The sequence below is a fragment of the Schistocerca serialis genome, chromosome 3, assembly GCF_023864345.2.
Source record: "Schistocerca serialis cubense isolate TAMUIC-IGC-003099 chromosome 3, iqSchSeri2.2, whole genome shotgun sequence".
NCBI lineage: Eukaryota > Metazoa > Arthropoda > Insecta > Orthoptera > Acrididae > Schistocerca > Schistocerca serialis.
In genome coordinates this window covers 917,608,277-917,620,667 of record NC_064640.1, presented here as the reverse complement: position 1 = coordinate 917,620,667, position 12,391 = coordinate 917,608,277, and the positions used below count along the sequence as shown (strand labels likewise).

Here is a 12,391-nt window from a genome sequence, read left to right as displayed (position 1 = left end):
AAAGTTTGGTCTTACAAGCAGACAGTGCTAGGTATGATACCAAATTTGAAAAAAAAGTTTGTGCGTAGTAAGATGACTGATCAGAGGTACAGGAAATGAGTTGTGTTAAATTGTTTGCACAAAAACAAGGGGAGAATTAATTCTACAAGACAATAACTTATATCCACGCAGAGCACGCCTAAAGAGCCAATATCTGGAGAATAACCATATCCAAACAATGGAGTGTCCTCCAAGGCCCCAGGATCTTACATCTCTGTAGCACTTGGGAGCTGCCTGATATGTCCTGTTCACCCTATGAATTCTACGAGAACTACAACTTGCTATTTGGAGACAGTAGATGTAGATATCAATAAAATTGATTCACAACCTCTATAAATATTTGAAACCACATTAAGTACCTTGTGTTAGGGTTTTTGTTGTAATTATTTTAATTTAATAATCAGTTTATGACTACAATTTGAAACAAAAAAAAAACATGTAACAGAAAAATTAAACAATGCAAATAAAATTGTCATTTTACCTTATCAAAACATACACAGTCTATTGCTCCTGCAATATTAATGTTTCGTGAGCTGATACAATAGATAGCTTTTTTTTCTAAGCGCTTTTGCGCATAAAAGCTACCAACTGTCATGGCAGCAGGTAATGCTGGTGGTACTACAACAGTAACAAGATCACATGCTTCCAAGATTAAGGCACTGACACTCAGTCCTCTCAATACCTGCAGAACAAAAAAATCCATATATTTGAATCTCATCTCAGGAAAATAAAAATGAGAATGATTTGCATATTGGAAAGTACAGAACAGTCTAGTACACACCATGAGATTCAATTTGTGCACATGTCAGAATATTAACACATCAAAATTAAATATTAATACAATATTGGGAAATTTTGGGTGGAATACAACTAAACTGTCTTGACACTGAGGTCTGGCACAAGTGAGAGTTTTTATATTTATGAAATGTCTGATGAACAATGGAAAAAGGAAGGGAAGGGAAGGGAAGGGAAAAGCGAAGAGAAGGGAGGGGGGAGGGCTACGAGAGGAAGGGTCAGCATGGGAAACAGATAGGAATATGTCACCAGAGAGAAATCATCTTTGTGTAGGCAGGGATAATCAGATGGAAGACTGCTGAAAGATCTCTGTGGGTGAATATTCATAGATTCATAAAACTATGAATCAAACTAAAAAGTGAGGGATCGGAATAAAGTAGTAAGGAATAAGAAGCTGAAGGAAGAGGGACAGAAAGAGGAGGAGTGATAATGCAGCACATCCCCTGCCAATTCTGTCAAAGATATATCATGTTCATTCTGATCTCTTAACTTCAGTTCAATCCATACATCTACATGTGAATGAACATTAACCTAAATCATTCACTTAGTGTTCCTCCTCACTATTTACAGTATATTCTTCCCCCTTCATCCAGCCACTACCACCAGTGAAAGCTATGATTTTCTACACAACTTTAAACTGTTTGGCATGCTGGACAGTTCATAATAAGCTTCAACTTGGCTTCAGTTACTTTCACCTGCTTAAGTCCATACAGCTGGCTTTGACAGTAAACCAAATTCTTGTCAAATTATCAGTTTTAGTTTTATTTCTCACTGTAAAGGACAGTCAGTTCTTTTCACACCTCGCACGAGATTTTGTACGTTTTGTTAATGTCACTGACACACTTTCAATGAAGTTAAACCTGATCCACCTTTAGCTGGTAATTCAAGCACTACAAAAGGATAACTGAAGGCAACATAAAGTTCACAGATCATTCATTACACGTACAATCAATGGAAAATCCAGGATTGTCATTATTCACTGCAGGTGAACCACTTCTAGGGGTTAGAGATGTTTTCAGGAACATATTTCAAAGACTGCACAAACACTATGGTCTTTGCAATATAAAGTCAACAGATTTAGATAAAGTGGTTATATCTAGAATGTACGGACAGAAGCATACTTTCAGTGAACTTAAGCCTTGCAACTATTTAGCTATCCTTACAACTAATCTGCAGAGTCGCTTCATGCAATCCTGTACATTGACCATATATAAAATAATTGAATGAAAGCTCCCTCATACTACTGAAAATGTTTAACTCTATTACAAAGAAATTGTTCCTATGGAGTGACAATAGATATAACTGCGGGTATCAATGCTCATGTAGGTTTTACCTGCAAAGTAATTATTACTGTAGGTATCTCCATGGACTTCTATTTGTGTGCTTTAATGTCACTTCACATCTCAACTATATAGTATATATCATTACTCATTCTATAGCTTAAATTTAAAAATAAATAGCACTAAAATAATGTCAAGAACTAACCTTTGTAACTACAGTGTACACAAAACCTATCATGGCTACTGCTGCCATTAATCCAATAAACCTATATGAATCACGTTCAAATTTGAAGTCGACTGGTGGTGGATACAAAATAGCTCTCACAAGCTCTCCCTTTGAAGTTGAAAAGCCAGATCTAATTACAACAGCTAACACACTCTCGTGTCCGAAGTAGCGAGCTTGGATTATCTGAGTTCCACAAAATAAAGTGTGTTTTGCATGCTCTTTCTTGTCATAAAGCAAGTCAGGATGATTTGGCAATGGTGTTTTAGTCACTGGCACACTTTCACCTGAAACAGAAATCCTATAAATTAGTAAACAGTTATAATAAATAATTAAGATTTTGCTGTTTTAAAAGCCCAAATATTTGAAAATTGTGCAGGACAATTTGAATTTTCAGGGAAAAAAACTTTTCATTACAGGCCTCTACAGATTCCCTAATTCAGAGCACAGGGTTTTCCTCTCCAGATTTGTCAATGTGCGATGCTCAATTATTAAGAAAGACATGAAATTGTTTTGGGTGGGTGAGGATTTCAATATAAACTTTCTGACAGAGTCTCCAAAGAAAACAATCTTAATGGATTTACTTGAATCTTACAACATGGTAAAGACAGTGTACTTTCCAATTAGAGTTCAGGCAAACAACAGCACATTCATAAACAACTGCTTCACGGATTGTTCTTCAGTTGATGGGCATAATGTGAAAAAGATTAGTAACAGACTGTCAGATCACAATGCACATATAGTAATACTGAAAGAAATCAAGGCAGTGTCACAGTCCACAGTAGCATACAGAAGATTCTGAAATGTGAATCCACTTGCAATGCAGACATTTGAAGCCAACCTTAAAGGCCTAGCTTGGCACGAAGTCTACACATGACAAATATAGGGTGTTTCACAATTCCTATTACAGACTTCTAGAGACTGGAGAGGGGACTTAGCAGATAAAGTCTTGATAAGGAACTTATGTCTGGAAATGAACCATTTGTCTGCTTTATGGTTCACATGCAGTGTGGGCAATGAGCTCTGACCTGTGTACTCTACAGGATCCCACATTTTCAAGTACTCATCATCAGGTTTTCTTCTATGTAATGAATGATGTTCCCTTCAAAATCTAGAGCACAGTGCATCTGCGGAACACCACAGTCAATCACCATGGTTGTGGACGTACCATTTTCTAGCAGCTGTTGTTATAGTAGGATGAAAATGGTATATGATGTCATAATTACAACAGCGAATGAATACTTTGGCCTCTTCCCAATTTGTCTGCATACGATGATGTGGGAGGTTTGAAAGTGATCCAGTCTCCAAACTTATTTCATATCCAAATGGCAGATTTACAGACACGGGACCCTTATTGAAACTTTATCTACTAAGTCCTCTCTACAATCCCAGGAGCCTATAATAGGAGTTGTGAAACACTCTGTGTAATACATTTCTTCAAAACTTTATCATTTTCTATAATAAATCTTTCCATTTAATAAATGCAGACACATATACAGTACTCACAAGCAACTTATTTGGATACCTAATGGCATTAGAATATTGTGTAGAAGGAAACAAGAGCTGTATCATGGACAATCAGAAAGCAGTAACAGAATTTTACTACAGACAATATTGCAAAGTGCCGAGGAATGTCACAGAAAGGCTAAGACAATGTATTACACAGTGGCAGCATGCCACCAGGTGCTAATGTGCTACAGCACCTATAAACATTGCACTAAAATTATGCTACTTCTCTTCAAAGGTGAGTCAGAAACCACACTAAAGGGACAGATGACCTTTGCAGTCTGGTCCCTTCAACCCAACAAACCAACCAGCCAAACTACACTAAAATTATCCCATTTCTCTTTGAATGTGAACTGGAAATCACACTAAAATTATGCAATTCTCTTCAAATGCATGCTGCTATGCAAATAAAATAGATGAAATATGTTTTGTAGTACTCTCTCAAAGATAACTACACTGGTGTCCAAAATTAGAGCAACAAATGGAAATTTTGCAAGGTTGGATTTTTTTGGCATAAAACAGTACAAACATGTGATAGTAAAGTACAAACAATGTAAAAAATATGGAATGTAAACAACTACAACAAGCATAATGGTAGACAAAAATGTTCTTCATTTTTTCCAACATAACAGATTTTCACACACATTCTGACAACTGGTTAATGTGCTCATTATGGGGTATGCTGTGAATGATATGATCAGTGTCATGTTGAGGCAATAATGCTCATTCCTCCTGCAGAGCTGCTCGCAAGTCTTGGAGAGTGGTTGGTGGAAGATGACATGCTACATGTCTCCCCTTGCATGCCAGACATGCGTTATGGGTTTCAAATCGGGAGAGTGAGAAGGCCACACCATGGGTGCAATAGCTTGTGTTTCCAAGAGAACATCAACCACCCGTGCTCTATGAGGTTGGGCTTTATCGTCCATTAATGAGATGTCTGGGCCCCCAGCACCATGCGACAACCACACATCAGATCCCAAGATCTTGTCATGATATTTGACAGCAGTTAAATCCTTCTGATTCACCTATACAATTTCGTGAAGGTGTGTTTGTGTGGTTAACATAATCCATGCCACACCACTAGGGATCCTCCTTTATATCGGTCTCTTTCCATAGTATTTGGGCCCCGAAATCTAGTCCCATGTTCCCTCCAGATGCTAATCCAATGAGAATCTCTCTCCAGACCAAACTGGTACTCATCTGTGTAAAGGACATTGGCCCACTGTTCGACTGCCCATGTGGCACGCTGACAACTCCACTCTAGACATTCCCTTCTGTGAAGAAGCATCAAAGGTACAGGCCTCCAACAAGAAAGGCCGCTCTGCCAAAGCCTCCTGTACACAGTTTACCTTGATACAACACATTTAGTGGATACTGTGGGGTGATACGCCAGTTGCCACGCAGTACTAAGGTGGTACTGATATGGCCCTACAGCCAAATAATGATCCTCTCTTTCTGATGTCACAAATGGTCGGCCCTGCCCTAGTCTTTGGGCTACATTTTCGGTCTCTATAAACTGTCACCACATCCAAGAAACAACAGAACAATTCACATTAAACTATGAGGCCACACCAGTTACTGCTTCCATTCTTTCTATGGCCCTCCACCACAAAGTCTGGCAGGCATCTTCTCTGTTCCATACTGCACTGTCTGTGACTGTGAACACAGCAATTGTTGATGAGGGACTACATGGCAAACACTACCCCATTTGATAGGTCCCCTGATGTCATCATTGGCATGGTTGTCCATTGACCAGAATGCTACCTTCCGTGCAGAACACAATTGTATGGACATCTGTTGATAGTTTGTATTATTGCATTGTGAATTAGACACAGAATAGGGAAACAGTCATTTGTTGCTTTAATTTTGGACACCAGTGCAGAAACCAGTGTCGAGTGCTGAAATGAGGGTCAATCATGCTAAGATCAAATCAGAGAAGGGATGCAGCTGTCTGTTTTCAACTGTGCATGCTCTGAAGTGATGCCATCCCTTCTGGCACTATATATGATACATTGTTCACAGCACCAAATCAGTACGTTTCTTTGAATTGGCATGTAATATATTGTGCAAGCATAGCGTATGAGGAGCAGCTGTTTTAATGGCTCTGTGAGCAAACAGTGAAGCCCACTGTTGGCAATTTGTGAACTCAGGTTCGGTTCCTGGTGTTACTGACTTTTTTTTCATTTTATTTTATTCCTTGCAATGTTAAACAATTAATTGTAAAATTTAAATATATTTAAACAGTTCAGTTCAGTTTAGTTATGATTACTACCCTTGTAAGTCAAAAGACTATAAATGGCAGTAAAAAGACAAGTACACAAGCAAGTCTAGTATGAAAGACATTTTTTTTCTTTTTTTTTTCCATAGAGGGTACCACAGAAATGAATTTATTAAAAGGAGGTGGCATTGTCCACCTTTGCTGTATTAATGCTATTCGTTTTGGTTCACAGATGCTGTCTTGTTGGTGAACCAAAATGAATACAGAACACAAATTTAAAGATGCCAACATTTCAATATGTAAAGCATAGTTTTCTATTGCAGAAACATATTCCCTGCTGCAGAAAAACAACATCATTTGAGAACGGCTTATAAGGTTAAAGCTAGTCATAAACAAATAAAATTAATACGTCAAAAGTGGAAAATGCCACCTTCTTTTAGTATAAATGTTTTTTTCTGATATGATCTGCTAAAGAAGCCCTTTCCAGTAGATCTTTGGAAGAGAAAGTGAGTTTTAAAGAGTTAGGTAGGTCTTCTCCAAATGCAAATCTATGTAAATTGAAGCAGGTAGATGCTCCTTTCACGTTCCTAGAATATTTCGCCTGAATAGGCCACAGGGAAAGGTAAAATTCTCACTAAATATTTATGTGTAGAGCATCAGGGTTTTTTGAGCAGCTATTCTACAGAGGGCATGGCAACCAAGTGGTTAAATGCACAGACTCTTAAATTGGCAGCTTGGTTTCGATTCCTGCTGGCTCTTTCATTTTGTTAATTTTTTTTTACTCCTCACAATGTTAAACAATCAATTATAAAATTTAAATATATTTAAACAGTTCAATTTCATAAAATTAATGTATTCAAGTTAGTTACGATTACTACCCTCGTAAGTCAGAAGGCGATAGGCCACCACATTGTAGCACGATGGTAAAATTTTGCACAAGCCACCACTGGTATTACACCAACAGAACAGAAAGCTCTCAGAACAAAATTAAAACTACGTGGTCAATTGTGAAACAGATATCAGCACATAATATGGGTGCTCAACATATTACACCTCTCTTGTATGAGAAGGAGACCGTTATTGAGCCACTAAAACTGTGCAAACTATTTAATAAATGCTTCTTGTCCATAACTGGCAAGGTAAATAAAATTTTTGTTAGTGTGCAAATGAAACTGATGGTGATCCATCAGATTTGCACAAAATATTTCATGATTATTTCTTGTCAGCAGTTGACAAGTTAAATCAAAATTTTATTGGTAAAGGTAAATATGTAGAACTCTTGAAAGCTAATGTTCAGAGACAACTAAATCATGTGCAATAACAGGAAACAAGCAAATATGAAACTGAATCAACTACAATATCATAAAAATGTAAAGACTCCCAAGGAATGATGAAATTTCAGATACATTCATGAAGTCCAATGCACCATACATTAGATATGTATTTAGTCATGTGTGCAATGAATCTTTTAGATGTGGTCAATTTCTCGGCATATTGAAGTATTTGTTAGTGAAATTCCTTTATAAAAAGGGTTAAAGAGGTAACATACCGCATTTCTGGACAATTTATTTGCCATCAGTGTTTAGACTCTCAGTTTGGATTTAAGAAGGAAGTACTCACAGAAAATGAAAGTTATTCTTTTGTGCCTGAGGCACTAGCAGGGCTAAATAATAGGTTGATGAAAGTACATATTTTCTTTTATTTAACAAAAGCAGTTGATAAGTGGACCATACAGTACTTCTGCATAAGTTGGAACATTATAGAATTAGGAAAAAAACCGACAATGGTTTACTTCATATGCAGAAAGCATAAAGTTGTCCTCCACTGTCCATAAATGGTAAAGAGTTTTTAATCTGACTGGGATCATGTAATGTGAAAGGGTTCAGCAGGGTTCTGGTCTGGACTCATTGCGTTTCTTGACATATGTTAATGATCTACCACTAAACATAAAAGATTGCAGAACAAATGGTTTCTTTGCAGCTGACACAAATGTTGTAAAAGACATGGAACATAATATAAATGACTTAACTAATAGAGTAGTCAGGAATATCTGCACGTGGCTCTCAGAGAACAGATTTATGCTTAACTGTAACAAGATGCAGTACATACTGTTTCTGACACACAATTCTCGCAAAAGTGAAATTTTATTGTCCAATGGTGGTTAAACAGAGTCAGTGTAGTCAACAATTTTCAATTCTTAGGACTAAAGGTAGATGGAAGGCTTTCTTGACAGTATCACATTCAAGATTTTGTGTAGAAACTGAGTGCTGCTATCTTCTTGTAAGAATGTTCACTCTATCTCACAATGAAACATGAAAACTGGTCTTCTTTGCTCATTTTCACTGTAGTGTTTTGTAAGGTGTTATATTTTGGGGCAATCTGTCCACTCATAAAACATATTCTCAGTCCAGAACAGAATGTTCAGTTCATGAACTTTCTGTAGCATGTTGTTCAGGTGTCTCAAGAGTTCTAATTCTACCATTCCTGTACATGTATTCCACTATGGGTTATGTTATCAACAATAGTGACGCTTTCAGAGGAAACTGCAGAGTCATTCAGTGAACATGAGATAGAAATACAACATACACTTGGATAGTACTTTCTTAAGCTTGTACATAGAAGTGTGCATTATTTAGTAGGTTTCATTTTCAACAGGCTTCCAGCACAACTGAAAAAAAAAAGAGTGATAAGCCCTAACTATTCAAATCCTTGAAAGGATCCTTGCAACACATTCCTATTGCACAAAGGAGTTACTTGCAGTAGTTGAGAACTTTTTTCTGTGCCATCAGCTGCATTACAGTTACACGTACATTAGTCTGAAGTTTGATGAGGATTATTTGCTAGGTATGCCAGTGAGGTTATGTACAGAAATTTAAATCAGTACATAGAGATTCATTTATTTCAATGTAGACCTCTTAAGTGAGTTGTATGTTTAAATCTCTTCACTGGCGTCCTTATGTAATAAGCCACTGGACTACCACTTAGATGTTGGGCACCAGGTGATGCCTCTGATACTGGCCATCACCACACAACTGGCACATATGGCATGACAGTTGTTTTGTGTCCACTACTGCAAAGCTTGGCCACCAGGGTGGGACACCAAGGATGAGCGACCGTGCATGATGGCTGCACAGGTATCTCCCAGCACCACCTGTGACACACCATCTACATATGTGATCGCCGGCTGGCGATCGCCCTCAGTCTACTCTCACTCATCATGCTATTTATTATGCTAGCCATACCTGTTCTGTAAATGTCTTGCCATGTGGCTACACCATAGATTGTATCCATTTTAAACTATTGTCCTGTGAGGTCATTAAATATAAGCTTTAAGACAAGAAACATGATGCATCATGAAAGAATACTCTGAATGGGATGGATATTGGTACATGTGATGTATATGTATAGACAAACAAATGATTACAATTCCAGAAAAATTGGATGATTTATTCAAGAGAAAGAGCTTCACAAATTGAGAAAGTTCATAACACATTGGGCACCTCAAACTCTTCTGCAAGCATTTATTTGGCTTCGTGTTGATTGATAAGAGTTGTTGGCAACCTGACAGCACAGCAGTATGTCGGCAATATTCTGCACCCCATTTTGTTGCCCTTCATGGCAAGCCATCCTGGACTTACATTTCAGCAAGACTGCCCTGAGGGATATCATGCCAAATTTGGTCCAATTGGTATGTTAGATCATCAAAATCCTGAGCTGGTTGGAGGGCCCTAGCCATAATGCTCTAAATGTTTTCCATTGGGGAGAGATCTGGCAAACTTGCTGGCCAAGGTAGCATTTGGCAAGCATGGAGACAAGTAGTAGAGAGAGTTCTGTGAAGTTTGGAAAGTAGGAGATGAGGTACTGGCAGAAGTAAAGCTGTGAGGACGGGGCGAGTTGTTCTTGGGTAGCCCATATGGTAGAGCACTTGCCCGTGAAAGGCAAAGGTCCCAAGTTCGAGTCTCGGTCCAGCACAAAGTTTTAATCTGCCAGGATGTTTCAAATACTAGAAACTCTCGCCATGTTCGGGAGGGCATTATCTTGCTGAAATGTAAGCCCAGGATGGCTCTCCATGAAGGGCAACAAAACAGGGCATAGAACACCATCGATGAACCACTGTGCTGTGGATGACAAATGCAGTGTGTTTGGAAAAGAACTCCCTAGTTTTAATATTTCCTAGAGTCTGTACAAAGTGACACACAGTATTCTAGTTTGTGGTGTTTGATTCATCAACTCTCTGAGTTTGGCTCTCCTGCAGCTACAGGTCTGCTTCACCTTGAGACGGCACCAGTGCCATTTTTTTCCTCTGTTCCCTCAGTTCAGTCAAGACGTGCGTGCAATGCAGTGCAGGCAACTCCCTTTTCTCATGAGACTGCATTTCATGTCAGTGGAACAGTTAATCATCTTAACTGCAAAATTTGGGGACAGAGTATCCACATTAAGTTATTCAGCATCAACGTGAATCTTCCAAAGTTAATGTCTGGTGTGGTTTGATGGAAGATCGTGTGATTGGACCTTTCATTTTTGTAGAAAAAACAATACACGGGGATGCTTACTGTGGCATGTTGACAGAGTATGTCTTTCCCCAAATGAACGATATTGAGGTGGAAAAGAGGCTTGTGTTTTACCAACTATATAGCATCCCACCTCATTACAGTAACTATGTGCGTGCGGCTCTTGACACTTGCTTTGAAGGATGGTGGATAAGCAGGACTGGTCCAATACCTTGGCCACCATGAAGCCCAGACTTTAGTCTACTGGATGTTTTCTTTTGGGGCCACATAAAAAATGTTGTGCACAGTGAAAAGATCAGAGACACCAATCATTTACGGGAAAGAATTGTCACAGCAGTTGGGACAGTTACATTTAAAATGTTGGTGAATACGTGGTGAGAAGTGGAATATCATCTCAACGTGTGCAGGGCAACAAATGGATCCCATGCTGAAGTGTCTCCTAACATTTAAAAAAAAAAAAAAAAAACTCTGAAGGAATTCTCTTTCATGATATGTACTCATAGGTGTAATTTTTCATTAATTTCATTAATTTTCCCCTGTTAAATTTATACTTAAAACTATGGAGTTCTTTTTCAAACACCCTGTAAAGGGGTTGTGCTATGAAAAGAACTGACATCCAGACCATCACTTGTGGTTGTCAGACCATATGGCAGGCAACAGAGAGTTTGGTACCCCACTGCTGTCTGGGGAACCTCCAGAAATGTCTTTGCTGGTCATTGGAAATTAATTCGAAGTGTGACTCATCACTGAAGACAATTCTACTCCAGTCAATTAGATTCCATTCCAAGGTGAAGACATGTCTAAAGACTCCCTGGAGCTGACTGTCACTCACCATATGGCCTGACAACATCAAGTGATGTTTAGGAGTGCCATTTCTTTTCATAGTAGGCCCCTTATGCTGTCATCAACAGCACCTTTACAGCATAGCGGTGTGTCAACGATATTCTGTGCCTCATTTTGCTGCCTTTAATGGCAAGTCACTCTGGGCTCAAACTGCAGCCAGATAATGCCCACCAACACAAAGCGAGAGTTTCTACTGCTTGTCTTCATGCATGCCAAACCCTTCCTTGGCCAACAAGGTCACTGGATCTCTCCCAAATTGACAATGTTGGGAGCATTAGGGGCAAGGTCTTCAACCAGCTTCGGGTTTTGATGGTCTAACATGCCAACTGGACAGAATTTGATACAGTATCCCTCAGGAGGACATCTAATGGCTCCATCAATCAATACGAAGCCAAATAATTGCTTGCGTAGGGCCAAAGGTGGACATATGTATTACTGACTTGCTCAATTTGTGAAGCTCTTTCTCTTGAATAAATCATCCATTTTTTTCCAAAACAGTAATCATTTGTCTGTCTGTACATGTACATCACATCTACCAATTTTCATCCCATTCAGATAATTCTTTCATGGTTTTTTTTTTTTTTTTTTTTTTTTTTTTTTTTTTTTTTTTTTTTTTTTTTTTGTACTGTCAGTGCAATATCATTTTTTTTATGTTGTGTGTTACAACATGATAGGCAAAGATGATGGGATTTTTTTTGTGTTTGTTATGTAAACACAGGCCCTGTGTGACAGAATACCTTACCAGTTGTGTCATTCTACATCAATTTCTGCAACAGCAGTTATAGGGACAGAAATGTCAGGAAGTTTGGGTCTGCATTGCTCTTCCAGTCATTAGCTAGAAATCTGCCACCATTCTTGCCTTACAACAAGACTCTGAAAGAGTGGGAAGCATACACGAAGTTCCTCCAGCAGCACTTTGCTGCATTCCAGGTAACAGATCTAGCCGTAGTAAAATCACTTTTCCTGTCATGGATCA

The 12,391-nt window shown here is 38.5% G+C and overlaps 1 protein-coding gene across 1 annotated transcript in view; it reads right to left on the bottom strand.

Annotated features, from left to right (window-relative positions):
- The window catches only part of LOC126471176 (polyamine-transporting ATPase 13A3), a 195,527-nt gene that overhangs the window by 71,214 nt on the left and 111,922 nt on the right, over window positions 1-12,391 (bottom strand). The window contains exons 10-11 of the mRNA XM_050099282.1: window positions 2,320-2,624; window positions 521-721 (exon numbers count right to left, since the gene is read on the bottom strand). Of these exons, the coding sequence (XP_049955239.1) occupies window positions 521-721; window positions 2,320-2,624 (506 nt within the window). The remainder of the gene's footprint in view (window positions 1-520; window positions 722-2,319; window positions 2,625-12,391) is intronic.